The 17997-nt window shown below is 47.0% G+C and overlaps 8 protein-coding genes across 8 annotated transcripts; 3 read left to right on the forward strand and 5 right to left on the reverse strand.

Annotated features, from left to right (window-relative positions):
* Nucleotide 1: 1 nt before the first annotated feature.
* EDB82DRAFT_486076 (Alpha/Beta hydrolase protein) lies at nucleotides 2-1104 on the reverse strand. Its single transcript, XM_025730967.2, has 2 exons — nucleotides 880-1104; nucleotides 2-832 (listed from the first exon to the last, which is right to left on the reverse strand). Exons 1-2 carry the CDS (start codon nucleotides 1041-1043, stop codon nucleotides 67-69), a joined length of 930 nt encoding a protein of 309 aa, XP_025590039.2. The 5' UTR covers nucleotides 1044-1104; the 3' UTR covers nucleotides 2-66.
* Nucleotides 1105-1256: 152 nt separating this feature from the next.
* Nucleotides 1257-2677, reverse strand: EDB82DRAFT_486078 (D-isomer specific 2-hydroxyacid dehydrogenase). The gene has a single exon (XM_065608255.1). It carries the CDS (start codon nucleotides 2295-2297, stop codon nucleotides 1353-1355), a length of 945 nt encoding a protein of 314 aa, XP_065465510.1. The 5' UTR covers nucleotides 2298-2677; the 3' UTR covers nucleotides 1257-1352.
* Nucleotides 2678-5022: 2345 nt separating this feature from the next.
* Nucleotides 5023-7343, forward strand: EDB82DRAFT_456474 (phosphate transporter). The gene is made up of 4 exons (XM_025730966.2): nucleotides 5023-5327; nucleotides 5389-6718; nucleotides 6768-6922; nucleotides 6979-7343. The coding sequence occupies exons 1-4, from the start codon at nucleotides 5255-5257 to the stop codon at nucleotides 7179-7181; spliced, it is 1761 nt and encodes a 586-aa protein (XP_025590038.1). The 5' UTR covers nucleotides 5023-5254; the 3' UTR covers nucleotides 7182-7343.
* A 7-nt stretch (nucleotides 7344-7350) lies between these two features.
* EDB82DRAFT_486085 (uncharacterized protein) lies at nucleotides 7351-10715 on the reverse strand. The gene is made up of 7 exons (XM_065608256.1): nucleotides 9036-10715; nucleotides 8591-8990; nucleotides 8312-8541; nucleotides 8269-8273; nucleotides 7996-8201; nucleotides 7676-7948; nucleotides 7351-7627 (listed from the first exon to the last, which is right to left on the reverse strand). The coding sequence occupies exons 1-7, from the start codon at nucleotides 10344-10346 to the stop codon at nucleotides 7425-7427; spliced, it is 2628 nt and encodes an 875-aa protein (XP_065465511.1). The 5' UTR covers nucleotides 10347-10715; the 3' UTR covers nucleotides 7351-7424.
* EDB82DRAFT_486089 (uncharacterized protein) lies at nucleotides 10716-12935 on the forward strand. The gene is made up of 3 exons (XM_025730963.2): nucleotides 10716-11397; nucleotides 11448-12033; nucleotides 12087-12935. Exons 1-3 carry the CDS (start codon nucleotides 11068-11070, stop codon nucleotides 12863-12865), a joined length of 1695 nt encoding a protein of 564 aa, XP_025590036.1. The 5' UTR covers nucleotides 10716-11067; the 3' UTR covers nucleotides 12866-12935.
* EDB82DRAFT_486092 (uncharacterized protein) lies at nucleotides 12936-14282 on the reverse strand. Its single transcript, XM_025730962.2, has 2 exons — nucleotides 13747-14282; nucleotides 12936-13693 (listed from the first exon to the last, which is right to left on the reverse strand). Exons 1-2 carry the CDS (start codon nucleotides 13937-13939, stop codon nucleotides 13047-13049), a joined length of 840 nt encoding a protein of 279 aa, XP_025590035.1. The 5' UTR covers nucleotides 13940-14282; the 3' UTR covers nucleotides 12936-13046.
* Nucleotides 14283-14914: 632 nt separating this feature from the next.
* EDB82DRAFT_571146 (uncharacterized protein) lies at nucleotides 14915-16111 on the reverse strand (the record flags this gene model as incomplete). The annotated part of the gene is made up of 1 exon (XM_025730961.1): nucleotides 14915-16111. One exon carries the CDS (start codon nucleotides 16109-16111, stop codon nucleotides 14915-14917), a length of 1197 nt encoding a protein of 398 aa, XP_025590034.1.
* Nucleotides 16112-17053: 942 nt separating this feature from the next.
* Nucleotides 17054-17875, forward strand: EDB82DRAFT_520129 (alpha-N-methyltransferase NTM1; the record flags this gene model as incomplete). Its single annotated transcript, XM_025730960.1, has 3 exons — nucleotides 17054-17286; nucleotides 17339-17674; nucleotides 17725-17875. 3 exons carry the CDS (start codon nucleotides 17054-17056, stop codon nucleotides 17873-17875), a joined length of 720 nt encoding a protein of 239 aa, XP_025590033.1.
* Nucleotides 17876-17997: the final 122 nt, after the last annotated feature.

The raw sequence follows: 17997 nt of genomic DNA on the forward strand, positions 1-17997 counted from the left end.
AGATTGATCATTGGTATTCATTGGTGCTGATTGTTCCAATATGTGTTTGATAGATATAGGTGAGAACTATTGCTCTGCACGTTGATCCAAGAGAAACCTGAATAGTCCCCTCTGCAAAGCACAAGGTGCTGCACCACCATGGTCCTCCGCCTCAAACTCCCACGTCCAAACATCCCTTAGATTCTTGGACGTTTTCATCGTCTCTACCAGTTCTAGTGCATTGTCTTTCATCTTCCTCTCCAACGCGCCCTTCTGCTTCTTGTCAAACTTTTCATCTGATTCACCAGGTAATTTCATCAACGTCTGTTCGGCACCACCAAACATGACCAAGAGTCGTGGTGCTCGACCTGTAGGAGGTTCGCGTGCGTGGAAATCTTGCTCTTGGTTTTGCACGATACTTTTGTTGTTAAACCAGATAGATGGACTTGCTGCAATGAAGGTATCAAAGAAATTTGGTTGAGTGAATAGAGCGTTGAGAGTGAATAGACCACCGTAGGAATGGCCGAATAGAGCATTAGGTCCAGAATTGAGAGGAACGTCCGGGAAGAGGGTATTTTCGACATATGGCCGGACTTGTGTTTGGATTATGTCCAAAAAGTCGGATGCGCTGCCGAAAGGACCTAGAGAAGGCTTGCCATCAGGACCCGGCGGTACACTGTAGATGCCATCGCAAGCTTCGGGTGTCAGATCTCCATTGCGACGCTTGTCGAAGACGCAGGTTTTGTTAGGATAGCCGATTGCAACAAGGACAACTCGTGTGTGGTGAGTAAGTTCCAACCGACGAGCGATGTCTGTTGCTGTGAAGAAGTAGATGTTTCCATCAACTATGTATCTGTGAAAAGTAAGACTCGTTGATTTCGAAGATGAGGCTTTTCTTACACAGTGGAGACGGTGGAAGTATCATCTTCTGGTGGTACACGCTCGCTGCTCCAGCACAAAGGCCATGAGACTTGAATGAGGTATTCGCCTCTTCTTGTGGGGAGAGTGAATTGGCAAGAATTGAGTGCGTTGGCGTTATTAGAGGCGGGCTGGACTAAAGTCATGATCACGGCGAGTATTGTGGTTGCGACAGCGGATGATAAGTGATGGATGGAGATGAAGATGGTACGGATGATGATCTGATAAGATTAGATGGGCCAGTTAATCCAATGAGAACATTCGGGCGGGGTGGGCTGCTACTGTCCATACAACGCCGTAAATTACAGTGGGAATCCCTTCAAACCCCCAATTGAACAGAGGGTATTTTGCGGCCTTAGCAATTGCAACACCATCATCCCAATCATGATAGTAATTCAGTTCAATTGAGAAGAATTGAAATGAGATATATGTCTTCTATTATTTGACTATTTTATTTAAATAACGTTCTTCAAATCCTGCTTCGCCCTGAATCGTCTAAGATTATCAGCGATAAGACCCTCAGCACCTTGTGGTCGTCCACCAGCAGCATGCGGTGAAACAATAGTATTAGGCGCCTTCCAGATCTTGCTAGGTTCAGGAAGAGGCTCTGTCTCAAAGACATCCAATGCCGCTCCTCCAATCTCTCCCTTCTCCAGCGCATCAACAAGCGCATCTTCATCCACAGATGTACCCCGCCCCACGTTGACGACCCACGCGTGCTTGGGCAATTGCTTGAGTCGCTCGGCGTTGAGGACGTGGCGCGTGGAATCGGAACCGGGGAGAATCATGACCAGTGCATCAGTCTCGGGGAGGAGCTTGTCGAGATCATCCTCGGTGTAAATCTCAATGCCGTTGCGAACACCCTTTTGACGAGCGATACCCCGGACTTGAGAGCCGAGACCAACGAGCTGCGGGGTGAGGCTCTTTGCGATGTTGCCGAAACCCCAAATGAGCACGCGCGCATCGCGGAGCGTTGTGAAAGCGTCCTTGGGTCTATCAGGCTGGGGACCGCCGAGGTGGCCTGGCCATTTGCCCTGAAGCTGGTAATCGCGCATCTCGTAGAAACGACGGGCAGCGTTGAGCAAAAGACCTAGCGCATGCTCTGCGACAGTGTGATCGTGAAGACCCGAGCCGGTAGTAATCTTAATCTTTGATGCGTCGAAGCCGGCGCTGAGAACATCGTTGGGACCCGCAGCGAGGGATTGAATCCATTGAAGCTTTGTTAGGCGCTTTGCGGCGTCTTGAAGGTTATCGGCCGTGTTTGTCCATGTGACGAGGATTTCGGCATCGACGTGCTCTTCTGGGATGGGCTTCTTAACGTCGTATGAATGGAGGTCGACGGAGAAGCCCTCGAGGCTTTGGATGTCGAGTTTGAGGGATGTTGGGTAAAGCAGCTTCATTTTGGGCAGTAATTGAGTGAATATGAGGAGAATTCTGTCTTGTTCAAGAGGGATCGGAGCTGTATATGTACGGACATTGATGAGCGCATGATGGGGAAAATGATGGCATCGGAAAGAAGACCGGATTTGTGAGGTTGGTCAATCATAGCCTATACTTTTGGTGAGGAGCCGAGGCCGGAATACAACAGAATACCCCGCCGTGGGGGATGAGGGGCTTTCTTTGGGGGTCAAGACGAATTGAGGTCGAAGATTGGTCAAATGTTATAGAAGAACCCCAAATCCCGCGGGAGACACTTGTTAGCTGAAAGTATGATCTTAGGGTTAGCCATTGAATGAGATGAGTGAGGGTACAATAGAGGTTTCAGAGAAGTAAACAGCCCATATTGTAGAGCAGTCAGAAGAGCAAATATGATGTTTGAGGGTGACGTCACTGATGGTATTCACAAGTTCAGAGGGAAGTTGAATATTGTCTAACAGTTGATTTCTTTTAATAATATTAGTCAACTTCCCAGCCATATAAGCCCTTATGTGTTTCTGGCCGATAATCTTATAAATGATATTGTACGAAACTCGTTCCATAGGATTATGTCATTTGAGTTTGATTTCATGACACTTGCGACACGTGTGCCAACTAGAATGATGAAGGGTTGTATGTTGTGAATTATGGTTATTGAAAAGGATCTATAACACAATATTGTATGAAACGTTTTTACCTTGTAAGCTTGGACTTCATATAATACTCTCTGTGTCTGTCTCTGATTTCAATCTTTTTGTTTTCTACTTGAAAAATTCTACCCTATATGAATCGCGAGGTTCGATCCTTTGAAAAACTGATACAACTGCCAAGGTGGCTCGCGTCTGATCTCACCAGCGACGCAGATCAAGCTTACACAGTTACAACCCGCAATTTTCAATTGCAAGGCTTCATGCACTGTAACCTCGAGACAGACCTACCAGTCACCATGATGCGTCCGTTGTTTGCCATCCTCGGGTATTGCCACATGAAGAAATACTCATCATCAACCTGGTTGTGGCAAGTTGATCAATTGGTCCACGCCCTGTGAAATATGGCCGACGAATCCGACGCCAGAAGATCCAGATGACATCAAACATACCTGGCCCGAATTCACATGCTTCGTTATAGTTGATTGATGCATAGCAATCTGTCAAAAACATCCATAGTCGTGATCCCCGTATGCACATTTGATCCACTGACATGGGATAATATAGAGAATAAGACAAAAGTGACCAAGATTAGCGAACATAATATGTCAAGGGACACGCAACATCGAAAAGCAAAGAAGCAATCCAGAACGACTCCTCCATGCATGTGTTTTGGAGCTTGCCACTAGCAAATACCAAGCCAAATCACGAAAATAAGCCGCGCAAATCACAACAAAATCAGGCATCTGTCTGTGCAACTGTATCTTCCTAACAAACCAGGCGCCAGGAAATACTTACCCACTGGCAATCTTACCTCGAACGCCACTTAAAACCTCACATTTGTCTAGATCAACAGCCAAGACGGACGTTTTTCTACAACAGATCAAACCGAAACCCATCGTCCCTCGGAGCTGAAAAGTGCAGTCAAGATTGTAGTATCAAGTATCCCTGAAAGTGAGAAAAAGCTTCGGTGCCTTGGCTGACTTGGCAAGATAGAAACGTGCCAGAAGGGAGAGCTCGCGTGTGGTTATGCTCGAGCTCGCGGGATGCGGGAGTCGTGGCGCGGGCCTTGGCGGTTGGCTTGGCGAGTTGTATTTTGCAAGAGATGTAATTGATCGAGGAATGGTGACTATGCGTGAGTTATCGTTGGTGTTGGTGTTGCTGTGAGGTTGTCGTTGATATCTGGATGCTCTGTATACCATGTCGAAAGATGATCACTCCCTTTTCATGCTTCCCCGGATTCTCGTAGTTGTATATAAAGAAAACAAAAATCTCATAAACTCAATCAATCTTTAAAAACAAGGTTATTTCTTAATTAAGCTGCCCTGCTCTGATCGGCCTTGGCATCGTGGCCCTTCGATTGTGGACAAACCACCAACTCCACGTGTACTATCTCGTTGTCTGATTGGTTCATCACCCCTGTTCAAAGAGCCTCCCTTACAACGACATCCGTTGATGCACGTGGGGTCAGGAACTGGCTCAAAGCTTATTTCCATTACTCTGGGACTGTTAAACTAGAGTGTCACATTAGTTCTTTTCGAGCCACCGTGGTGTCTTGCCTGTTTGGGTTGGACTATCGACCAGACGAGGGTAAGAGTCTCGTGGGACCGTCTGCCTCTCACTCTTCGATGGAGACGGTTGAAAGAAGCTTGGATTAGCTATCTGCATGTAAATCATCTCTTTTGTCTTAGTGCCATTGAAGTTTGTCTAAATGTACTTTGTCACTGTCCGGGCATAACATCAAAGTCTCTTTATCTCAACTTCAACTCATCTCCAACTCATCAACATTCGACTCTCGACGATTCCATGTCACATGCCAACCCCCCCACGAAAAAGACCGAATATCAGTCTCTTCTAGCAGCAATAACCCTTCTGCCAAGATCATTCCCCGGTCCAACGAACATCAAGAACCAAAGCACGAGAGCGACCACCCCCGTCGTCGCCAAGAAGCACCACTTAGCCCAACATCACTCCTCGATTAATCTGCCAAGACAGAACTTGTGTCGCCATTAAATACCTGTCTCACTCATTGGACAAGATGGAATTACCTCTCGACCCATTCTGGTCACCGAGGACGTGCGTCTGGCCCCATAACCATAATTATAAGCTTGTTCGCCAAGTCTTACCCGTCCCACACTTTTTGTCTTGGAGGAGAAGTGAATGAATATAAGGAGTCGGGATCTGGCTCTTCTGGAATCTCGCTTTGTGACTTCTGTGCATCAGCTCCTTTCTCTTCATTCCCTCTTTCTAGAAAAGGAACAAAAAAGTCCGATCTCTTCGGCCAGCTTTTGATCATGGTGCTTCATCAGTACGATTACATCTTTGCCCTCGGCACCATCTTTTCTTTCCTTGATGCTTGGAACATCGGTACGATTCAATCATCACCCCTCAGGTTTATCAACAACTACTGACTGATATGTTTCTTTAGGTGCCAACGATGTCGCCAACTCGTGGGCTACATCGGTCTCATCCCGATCCATCAGCTACCTCCAAGCCATGACACTCGGTTCCATCCTCGAATTCGCTGGATCCGTCGGTGTCGGTGCTCGTGTCGCTGATACCATCCGTACCAAGGTCGTCGACCTGGACCAATTCGAGTCCGACCCTGCCATGCTCATGCTCGGTATGATGTGCGCCATCGCCGCCTCTTCAATCTATCTCACCTTCGCCACTCGTATCGGTCTTCCTGTCTCGACTACTCACTCCATTATGGGTGGTGTTATTGGTATGGGTGTTGCTCTTGTCGGAGCTGAAGGTATCCACTGGGCTGAGTTTGACAAGGGTATCAGCTCTGGTGTTGTCTCTGTTTTCCTCGCTTGGATCATTGCTCCTGGTCTGTCTGGTGCCTTTGCTGCTATCATCTTCCTTATCACCAAGTATGGTGTCATGCTTCGAAGCCAGCCTGTCTGGAAGGGTCTCTTCCTGACCCCCGTCTACTTTGGTATCACTGCTTCTCTACTTACCATGCTTATCGTCTGGAAGGGTGGTAGTATTGAGATCACCTTTAATGACGCTGAGACTGTCGGCATGATCATTGGTGTCGGTGCTGCCTGGGCTCTCATTATTTCCATCTTCCTTGTCCCTTGGCTTTACCGCATCGTCATCTGCGACGACTGGCAGCTTCGATGGTGGCACATCATCCAGGGCCCTCTTCTTCTCAAGCGCCCTCCCCCTCCTGCCCAGCCTGATGGTGCCGAAGGTGGTATCAAGGATTTCTACGAGGGACATATGACCAAGGAAGAGCTCAACGAGCTTCGACGTGCCGGTCGCGAAGGTAGTGACGAGTTTGTCCGCGCCCAGGACCAGACCAGCAACGAAGGCAAGGAGGGATCTACCGAGAACAAGGTCATGACTCCTCCTTCAGAGAACACCGACGACGTTGCTGAGCCCGTTGAGGCCAAGCCCCGCCGTAGCCTCATCGGTGAAAAGCCTGAAGGTCGTCTCTTCAGCGGCGCTGTCCTGTTCTGGTACCTCAAGAAGGCTTTCCTCTCCGGTGTTGACCAGGATATTCTCGCCATGCAAAACAAGAAGAGCATCCTCACTGGTGACCTTGACGAGATCCACTCCAACGTTGCTCACTACGACAACCGCGCTGAGTACCTGTACACATTTATGCAAGTCATGACTGCTTGTACTGCCTCTTTCACTCACGGTGCGAACGATGTTGCCAACGCCATTGGTCCTTATGCTACCATCTACCAAATCTGGAGAACCGGCACTCTTGCTGGTAGCAAGTCTGAAGTTCCCATCTGGATTCTGTAAGTACCTCTCATGTCCCTGGGACGAATCATTACTGACATTGAATAGTTGCTTCGGTGGTGCTGGTATTGCTCTTGGTATCTGGACTTACGGATACAACATCATGCGTAACCTTGGTAACCGTCTGACTCTTCATTCTCCTTCTCGAGGTTTCAGTATGGAACTTGGAGCCTGTATCACAGTTATCCTTGCCACCCGTCTTAGTAAGTTTCCGTCCATTAGTCCCCTCATGATACATTAATACTAACAACTACTTCAGAGCTTCCCGTCTCCACTACCCAGTGTATCACCGGTGCCACCGTCGGTGTCGGTCTCTGTTCCGGTACATGGCGCTCTATCAACTGGCGTATGGTTGCCTGGATCTACATGGGCTGGATGATTACCCTTCCTGTTGCTGGTATCCTGTCTGGCTGCATCTGCGGTCTTATCATCAACGCCCCTCGCTGGGGCTACAGTGGTTAAGCAATCACTTTCACTCTTTGGATATATACTCTCATATACTTTGCCCGGATGGGCTTGTCACACTATTAGAATGGTTGTTGAACCTGACCCTGGATACCGCGCTTGTGCTGAGGTGAAGGGGTTCGAATCTTATACATATCTTAATTTGAAAAGTTATCGCGTAAAAAAAGACTATTGGTTAGATGTGACTGTTGAGATCTATCATCTATCACTAACGTTTCCTTTACTGTTTCACATATCAAACTAAAACTCAGCCAACGCTCTAGAACCCGCATTGAAAGCTCGCTGCCCTTCATCCATATTATGTACATTCACCAAGTAACTCTTGAATTGTTTCATCATCTCACAAACCTGCTCAAAGTCTCGTTGATCAAGAGTTGGCTGTTTCTGGTTCGCAGAGCCCTGCTGATACCTGTAATCGGCCAGAGCAACGGCGGTTTGGAAAGCTGTACAAAGTTAGAGTCATCGCATTCATCGTAACTAGTGTCACTCACCATTCCTAATCTCTCTTCCGTTCCACTCTATTTCACTGGTGGCACCATCTTCAAGTATATAGTCCTTGGCTCGGCGGGTGACTTTAAAGTCCTCACGATCGTAATCAAGCTTGTCAAAGAACTGCATCCAGACCTTCTTCTGTCCTTCAGCGCTGAGCTTCTCATAATGTATGATGACGTGGATTCGGGAGATGAAAGCATCATCAAACTGGCCTACTCTGTTGGTGGTTAGGAAGAGAATACCTCGGTAGTATTCTATGCAACGGAGGAAGACTGGATGATCAGTTAGACGCGAACTGGCAAGTGCATGGGCAAATTACCAGCAACGAGACTGTTTCTTTTCAAGTCGGTGACTTGGCGTCTTTCCAGATAGACGTCTGCTTCATCAATCAACATGACAGCACCCCATTTCTCAGCCAGCTGGAACCATTTCGAGAGTTGGGCTTCCATCTTGACTTCGTTTGTACCAATGTCTCCGCAGGTTAGAGACAGCAAAGGTCTTTCAGTGTACTCGGCAATGCATTCTAGTATTTGGTAAGCATAAATTGTTCGCCCTAACTGCTCTTATTATTTCACCTGCTGTCTTTATCCAAGCTGTTAGTAGGATTATTTACGACATTAGCAAAGATGACTTACATATGTCTTTCCAACTCCAGGACTTCCGTGTAGCAGAAATATTCTACCGTCACCCTTATTCTCTATATAATCGGCTCTCCACGCTTGTTGTCTTGTCTTGTCTAGATCGTTAGTCGTGAATGTTTGTATGAGCGCCTTGATCATGTCTTTCCTTTCGGATGGCATGACGAGAGTGTCGATAGCCCTTATATTGGCACGCGGCGGGTTGCAGTAGGTGACGTCTAGTTGGACTGTATAAGTTATTAGCAGCTGCAGCCCGGCAGTCAAAAGCCTTCTTACCCCATGTTCTTGTCTTGAGGTCGAAACCTCTCAACAGCCGTCCACAAAGTAGATATCGATGTCCGGGACCTTCCTCTGCGCTGGAAATAGTGAGATCCTTCTGTACATTAGGATCCAATATGTCGTAATCAACCCAAGGAAACCCAGGTGGTGGATGGGGTCGTAGACCACGACAATCTTCGCATTGACACTTTGAGAGACCTTTTCCACCCATGTCTCTCACATATCCCAGCCTAGGACCAGTTCGAGGTGGGAGCCTTCTGCGCATACGATCTCTGCTATCGTAGGAGGATGAGCTGCTGTCTGAATCGTAATCACGGCCTTGCGGGAGCTCTCCAGGTGGCTTTTCGTTCAGATAGGTTGTGTATGACGCATGGTCAATGTAAACACGACCGTCAAGCTATTTAATCAGCTAGAGATCATGTCAGACCGAGGGCGAACTTACCTGGCGCTTTGTTGGGCCCAGAACAGGTCCAGAGTAATGAACCTGACCTCCAGGAAGTAACTGATACCACTTCTTCCCGTTCTCCTCCAATTTCTTCCTCCACTTCCCACCATCATCTCGATCAATGATATGGCACGGTACAAGTTGTAAAGATCTAATGGGTCGCACTCCTTCGAACGGGGCGATGGTAATGGTCTTTCCAACTCGACCAACGTACTTTCCATCAAAGTCAAGGCTCCAAACCTTGATCGTGTACGACTTTGGTCGCATGGGTGGAACAATGGACAAGATGCCAGGGTCTGTGTCAACAGATTGCAAGACGTATGCACCTAGATGACCGTCTATTTCGTGATAAACTGTCATGCCCGGCTTGTAAAGCAGCCATAGCATTCGGAAGGTACAAAATTCGTCTGCGTGCCGGTTCTCTTCGTTGATCATATCGTCCAAAACAGCTTTCTTGAAAAAGTCTAGCAGCCAGCTGAGATGTCGTAACCCGACGACTTCCTCATCTTCGTCCTTCTTGATGTTTTCAATTTCCGTATCGACGCTTTCCTGGACAATCTTGCCCTTGTTTACGTCTAAGTGCGCTTTGATCTCTTTGTAGTGATGAGCAACCAAGGCGAAGGGTTCCTCCAACCACAACGCAGTAGAATCGACTGTCGCTGAAGGATAATAGAAAACGTAACGTCTAAGGATCTCCAACAGTGGGGCTGAGTGAACAGTCAGACGTTTCGAGACAACCTTTGCTCTTATGTTTGGTTTTTTCAAAATCTTCGATTCAATCAGCCTCTCAGCTTCCCAATCCTGACGATGGTTATTGGCCTGGATTGAAGTCAGAAGTACAGTGACGATCTCAAAAGCTGGACTATCCGCCAGACCAAGACTGTTCAGATCAAACTCGCCCTCCCATGGTTCACTACCGATTGTATTGTGTCCATTGTCTCGGTACTCGACAGCGTGGAGGATAGCCTTGGATTGTCGTTTTGGAGGAGCTCGTTGATCAACAACCTTAACAGGCATTTCCACGGGTGATCCCAGGTCTAGTAATTGTCCACAACTTGGACATTCATCGATGCCGAAGTCCCAGAGGTGAGCATGAGATCGTCCAATGGAAGGGCACCACAAGCTTGTACTTGAAGGCCAGGAAAGCTTGAGAGGCTTAGTGGATTTTTCAACTTTCGTTTCAACTTCGGTCGTTTTTTCGCCCTTAGGCTTGTCCTTGATACCGTCTTCAGCATCAGAGGTGCCAGTTGATTTCGTCACATCGCTTTGTGAGGCGTCGGTAGTAGGGGTATCGTTATTTTCTGTCATGGTGCTTGACTATCTTGGAGGTGCTTTGGAGTTCTAACCAATATTGTATCGAAATATACTCTATGATACAGAGCAGAGCTGAGGGGGTTATGCCTGATCCTTCAGGATGACCGCACATGAGCCTGCAAGCGCTCAGGCAGGTCGTGAGAACTAGGTACTGGAACGAGGCCAGACGAAATACCAATGCTCTCTTAGGCTATATATTCACTAAAGCTGATCTAATATTTCTATCAACCACTAGATCAGTACCGTTTCTTATGCGACGCACCGGTGCCAAAGGGCAAGAAATGGCGCACAAATATAAAATGATGACAGGGGTTTAGCCCGGTCTGATAGGCTCCAGAACGCTGATTGTCGCATCCACAGTTGATGTTGCGTCGTGCTTACTTTGGTCCAGACATTATTCACCTTTACCGAGGACAGTTCATACCAAACAACGCGGGCTGCCGAGTTTGGACGAGTGTCACTCACCAACTAAGAACCGAATACTCACCTCGTACAGAGTTTCATAACTTGGAGGAGACCTAGTCGAAAATACTCCTATAGTTAATCATGTTGGTGGGTTACCAACCCCGCTTCTAAATCTTACACACAGCTGGGTTACATGCAGGGCTATCAAAATGGCCTCACTCACTTGCGAAACTACATTAGTCGGAACGATATGGATGGGGCAGCATAATAGGTTCATATCACAACTTTCATTCTGCTGAATGTTGTACTCATGGTTGTTAGTAACGATGCCAATTTTGGACCGTTGTACAGCCAACAACAAAAGATCCTGGAGCTTTGGGAAAGGTTCAACCAGATTTACCCAGATGGTAATCTCTCAGATCAGAAGAACAGCATACCGACGATCGAGACACTTTATCAAGCTATCGACCAAGCCCAGGCAGCATGGCAAGATAAACAGGCTCGAGGAGTCCGGCCTATACGGGACAAGTTCTTCAACTTTGCTGAAACAATGAGCGAGTACTCGTATCTGTTCAGCATCATCCCAAATGGCGATAAGTATACCAGTCTTATCACCGGAGTTGTATCTTCGGTTGTGAAAGTACGATATTGAGTCTAGAGCGCGGATATTGACTGACTTTCGCACCAAAGGTCTCTGTAAACTACAAAAAGGTTGCCGAGGGTTTCTCAGAAGCATTGTCAGATGTCAGCGATCATCTTCGATCCGTCAAGAAGATCTCAAAAGGATCAGACAGTCATGACATGCGCCAACATGTCATCAAACTCTACTGTGAAGTCTTTGAACTCCTGTGCCACGCTCTCACATGGTTCACGAGTAAGCGAAAGCGCATAGGAGCTGCTTTTAAGAAGAACTTTTACGATGATACGGTGGTGAGTCTCTTGAATCGGATAGAAAAGACTGTTACCGCTATTGATCGAGAAGCAAATTACATCTCGCATGGGCAAGTGCGGGAGATTTACGAGAGGGTCTTGGATACTAAATTAGAAGATCGGCTTCGTTCCGTTGGTATTCAAAATCGGAGAGATGGGGAGGCAGCTGTTGAGAGAAAGCTTGTGATGGCCAGAGAGGCAGTAGGCTGTTCTGATGATGTGACACATCAACTGGTGGGAGAAGAGGCTGTTAGTCAGACGACTTTCGTTGAGATTTCCTCATCAGCTGAGCTTATGACATCTGAAAGTGAGGATAGTACGGCGGAAAGCTTTGATTCGGATGACGGTGAGTCGTTCCGATAAAGACACTTAAATGATATCAAGGCTGACACCATTCAGATTCAGATCATTGTTCACGATATGAGGTGGAGAAATTTACATCTCATCTTGGCACCTATCGCGAATGTCGTGGAACTACATCTGCATCTGTACGAGGGGATGAAGTCATGTTTCTTCCAGACGAGGTTTCGCTCAGGATTAAACTATGGATTGACAGTCCAGAGTCCAAATCCATTTGGATTCAAGGCATACCCTCCGCGCAGCAAGATTCGATTGTTTCTCGCACAGCGGCCAGGATATATGATGTTAGCACTGAGGCGCGTCTGCCCTGCATCGCGATCTTTTGCCAGCCTCGGTATCACTTCGCAAAGGAGAAAGGTCTGACGCAGAAGGAGGCGTCGTTGATTGCTTTCTCATATAGCATCATCAGACAGCTCGTCCGCTTGCTCCCAACACAGTTTTCGGCAGTAGAAGGGCTGACTCAAAGGAACTTTGATCTTCTTGATGGTAGTATGCAAAGTATTCATGCCTCATTAGATCTTATCAGAGCACTGCTCAACCACACACCCTCTCCCCTGATCTGGGTCATAGACGGTCTACAGTTGGTTGAAGACAGAACCTCGATGCCCTTTCTGCAGACCTTTCTGGGATTACTCAAAGATCAAAAGACGAAGAGCATCTCAAAGGTCTGCTTTACTACCCAGGGCAACTGTGCAGTATTGGCACGTGGTCTTAACTTTCGAGAACGGGTTGATGCAACGAGGACTGCGTTGAGCGGACCTGGTGTTACGTTAAGAGGCGGGTCTGATCTACAACAGATTCGAGCTCGAAGAGTCTGAAAATTTGAAATATTAAAGAATGACCTAACCACTTAATCGATATAATCTTTGAAACAAGGAATAGACATTAAGTGCTATCATTCAGAATCTCTATCTCTAATCTATATCTTTAAAGAACCAATACGACACCGAAATACACCTGAAGTATCCTCTTAAGTCAATTCTGACCGGCCTTGATAAATTACTTGCCGGCAGACTTGGGCTTCCAAAGTGCCCAGGCAAACGTGATGCACAACTTGAGAAACGCGGCAATCCAAAGAGCACCAGCGAAGCCAACCCAAGACTTGGACAAGAAACCACCACAAACAGCACCAAGGAAAAGAAGAACGGCCCCGGAAGCTCTTCGGTTACGCTCAGCGTTATCAGTAAGGGGCGCGGTGAAAAGCGTTGCATCGCTCATCATGTCGCAGTACAAACTAGTCAGCACAACTGTAGGCATAGAGTTGAACTTGAGGGCTCGGCTAGCAACGATCTGGCCGGCACTCTGGAACGCAAGGATGGCGATAGCAGCGTAGTCGGATGCTGGGAAGGAGTTTTGCACCCTTTCAATGATCCAGCCATCTTCGTGAACTGTTTCTCGACCGTGGGGGTTGTTCCACACGGCGCCAGTAGTGGCAAGGAGGGCGACAAGACCGGTGAGGATGGCCTGGATGAAGAAAGACAGGATGAGAACCCAGCGTTTTTGAGGACCGAAGTGACGGTGGACGGTGGAAAAGAAGAGAGCTCCAACTCCGAAACAGACGATGGCGACCAAACAGCGTGACCAGGCTTTGCTTGGGAGGTTCTCTGGTTGATGGCTGACGCCTAGACCGACAAAGATTGTGTTTCCTATGATGTGTGAGTGGGTGTTTGGGTGGTTAATTGGTAGGGTATCAACTGACCTGTTTGCATACTGACGAAACAGCCATACATATTGAAGGCAGCGCTGTCAACTAGACCAGCTATGAAGAAGCATACTAGAAGCAGGAGATCACCCCATCGTGTATCGATATCTGCTGTGAATCGCCTCGAGACTGTCGATGGAGAGCCTCCCTTTGGTCCAGCTTCGGGGTTGTCGCTTCCAGAGTCGGGCATCTTGGCCGAAATTTCGGATGATATATCCGAGATTGGTTATCTATAAGAGGATTTCGTATGTATCCAATGGAGGCGGTTATTAGCTCCAACCAGTGAATGGAAGTCGGCTGTGAAATAAAAAACAAGTTTGAGGAATAAATACCAGTAAAGTTTAAAATGAAAGAAGGAGTCATAGGAAGGATAAATAAGTCAAACTGTTTTTCTCCTGAATAGCGCTAATGACGTGCTGGCGCAAGAGTGGGCCCTCAATAATTTTCGGGTCTAGAAAAAGTTAGGGATAAGAAAAAGACAAGAAAAATACGGCGATTTCGGCTTTACGCCAAGAATAATGCACAGACGATGCGTACGTACGCAAACATTCTGACAGCTACGCTAAACTGTATCTGTGTATTATTCAAGACAGTAACCAGAGCATATTAGGACATTTACTACAGAATAAACTCGAAGGAAGTCTAATAGTATGCATATATCTGTACTCTATATAATATTCGTATTTTAGATGAAAAATGGTTGCAACCATCACTTCTTCACTATGTCTTTCTTTGTCAACACCAAGTCAAGCCCTGCCAAGCCGGGACTTGACATCCCATGCCGAGATCACTTTGGCTGGGCATTCAACACCGCCCCATCTTGGCTTTGTTGATCAATTACTACTGGATAGCGGTCAATTGAAACACTTGGATTAACAGACCCATTTGACCCTACCCTGACATTCAAGTCGAGACATTGATTGACCCTTACTCGAAACATCCCTTTCTTGGATATGCAAGTATAAACAATCACGTAGTAGCATAAACATGGAAACCATCATGGATGGATGCATAATTTACTAAGATAAAATGACATTGCTTTTGATCAAAGACGATTGTTCCTCAACTTCAGACTCCCTCCAAACAAAACAGAACTTTTCCATCCATGTCTCGGTACCTAGAGATCATAACCTTGGCCTCCCCCACATCATTTCTTCTACTTCATCTAGGAAACGAGACCATTGTTGCACTTGGTGCCAGGCGCAACATCAAAAACATAAGCCCAACCCAGGTTGCAGATGCCCCAGGTAGTCTCGGAGAAACAGTACAGCATTCCCGACTGAATCTCAGCAGGACAACCCTCATAGTTCTCGTCGGCCCAGAACGGTCGGCCGCTGGGAACAGGACACTCGGGCTTGTTGGTGTTGATAGGGGTAGCGATGCTGGTAGGCAGTACAGATGTGTCGGCTTCGGTTGTGGTGATGAAACTAGAGGGAGTGGGAGACTGAATGGTTGAAGAAACTGTGACCGAGGTCTGGACAGTGGTAGAGGGTGTAGCAGGTTCTGAAGGTTGGACCGACACTGTTGGGGAGCTGGGCTGAGCAGATGAAGGAGCCTTGGATGCGATGGGTGCAGATGACACAGGCTTCTCAGGAGCAGCACCATCATCCTTGAAGTTAGGTTCAACACCCTTCTCGCAAGTCCCCTCACTCCCAGGAGTGCCCTGTTCAATCACCCATCCAAAGTCACCTGCCTCCGGAAAGTTGATGACTCTTCCGCTCGCACCAGTGGTGCACTCGCCAGGGATATTGGCGCGGAAAACCGGAGGGAGGCTGTCGACAAAGGTATTATCATCCGTTCCTCCGACGACTTCGATAGGAGAACAGACCATGTACATCTCTCGGTTGCCGATCTTGTTGAACCAAGTCCAGGCGAAAATCGCTGGCCCGTTCTTCATGTCCTTGGGAATGGGAATGTTGAACTGCTTGGTGCACTCCTTGCCGGTATCATTTCCACACTCAGGACCATTCTCACGTCCATGAGGATCCGTTTCGGTGGTGGGAATATTTCCCTCTGCTTCGGCCGGACATCCGCCGATAATACTGTAGATGGTGTGCCACTTGCTGGGGTCATCGGGGGCTTCTTCCCCGTAAGCGACGCTGAACTGGCACGAGCCGCCGCCGTGGACAGCGCTGCCCCAAAACTTGACGGTTTGGGTCTTTCCAGCTGTCACTTTGGTGACTTGCTCTGTATGCTGGGTACGACCTTGGCAGGGGAAGGGTAGGTCAGCGCTCAAAGGCCATGTTTGATAAAGAGGTTCTGTGTCGAGGTTGAAGGGATGAGGCTCGACCATGATGACGTGGGCGGAAGCAAACGAAGCGGCCAGCGCTGCGATGCGAAAGATGGAAGATAAAGAAGGCATTTTGGTGGTAGATGAAAAGGCAATGCTTCTTTGATGAAAAATTGGTTGTTGATTGTGGTGTGATTGTTGAGGTTGTTTTATTGTGTGACGAGATTGTTTGATGTGTGTGTTTTTGTCTGATACAGAAACAAAATGAGGTGGCAAACAGATTGCATTCTTATACAGGACTCGAATCAGTGATCTTCACAATGAAGAATGTTTCTTGTCATGTTTGCAAACAAAGCATCCACTTTGCGTTTGTGCGAACAAGACTGTTTATCACTTGTTCGGTGGTGAAATCAGTTTGTTCTTCACTGTTGGACTCGAAACAAAGGGAAAGTGCTAAGGGCCTCGATACTCGATTCAGTTTCACTCTGAACAACTGTAATGGCGGCCACCATATTCCATAATATGGAGTGCAGGCACCGACTGAAGATTTAATAGCCGTTATTTCAGTCACCACATTCAATAGCGTGGATTGACCAGAAAGATCCTCCGGTTATCATGGAAGCGTCGGAGTTATGATGCTCAAATTTATGATACTGAAGCTAGTTGAAATTTTCAGATGCAATATTTCGCAAAATTTAGGATATACTCATCAAAGTATCGTGCTTAAATTTTGACGAAAGAAATTCAACTGACTTTGTGAGAACACAAGAGGCTACGATGTTCACGCATCAAAGGTTGAACGAGGCCATGTCAAGGTACAAAGGAGCGTTTTCTAGACGAAGAAACTTTGTTTAGTCATCCAAGTCTCAAAATTTTCATCTCGATAAGATAGAATAATGCTTCCAATCTCCTTTATCCATTACATTTGTATCGCGCGCATTGCATCTGTATCTTATTCTCCCCGTTGATGTTGATCGGAAATACATCGGATAACAGCAAAGTCTATCTTTACCTCGGTGTGGGCAAAATTTCACAGCACACATTCATTCCTCATAAATCTCACAAACACTCACAATGTCAAATTCACAAACCCCTCAGCCCGACAGCTTGATTGAAGCGGAAAAATGCAAACAATACTGGGAGACGGTTGATTCAAGCGACAATGGAATGCTGGGTGGGGTTTTGTCCATCATGCCCTCTGTCTCTCGCATCGACCTACAAGGTTCACGCACCTTTTTGGCGAGATTAAACATTGGAATCAAGACGGGTAGACAAAGAATACCAAGAGTTCTTGAAGGAGGCGCAGGGTGAGAAAGAAAAACTCATGTCAGCAAATATTGTCGCTAACAATATGTCTAGTATTGGCAGAATTACAGAAGGACTTTTACTCAAGCTCGCAGATCAAGTAGATGTTGTCGAACCAGTCGTTAAGTTTACAGACGTTTTGAAGGGAAAGCCAGGCGTGGGCGAAATTCACAACGTCGGCTTGGAACAATGGCGTCCTTCAGAAGGAGCATTATATGACCTGATTTGGATCCAGTGGTGCATCGGCCATCTCAAGGATGAAGAAGTGGTTCAATTCTTGGAGAGGTGCAAGTCAGTTCTGGACAAGAAGCATGGAATCATCGTATTCAAGGAGAATTTGAGCACATGGGGCCAGGATAAGTTTGATGAGCTGGACAGCAGTGTCACAAGGTGAGACATTCTATTAGTCCAATGCAACAGAATGATACTAACGATCGCAGGGAGGATGAAAAGTTTCAACAGTTGTTCAAGAGGGCTGGGTTAAAGATTATCAAGTCCGATATGCAACGCGGGTTCCCGGTTGTTAAGAATAGGCAGCTGCTTCCTTTGAAGATGTATGCTCTGCAACCGGAGAGTACAACAAAAACATAGTTGGTATTGTAATAAGATCAATTTCGCCAACACGGCTGAGAAAACAAACTCCCAATCCCTCTAAAGTCGTTGATGCTTGAATGTCATAACTAATAGTGTGGAAAAGAAGCCAATGCACCAAC

The sequence above is a fragment of the Fusarium venenatum genome (genome assembly GCF_020744135.1).
Source record: "Fusarium venenatum strain MPI-CAGE-CH-0201 chromosome Unknown EDB82scaffold_1, whole genome shotgun sequence".
Taxonomy (NCBI): Eukaryota; Fungi; Ascomycota; class Sordariomycetes; order Hypocreales; family Nectriaceae; genus Fusarium; species Fusarium venenatum.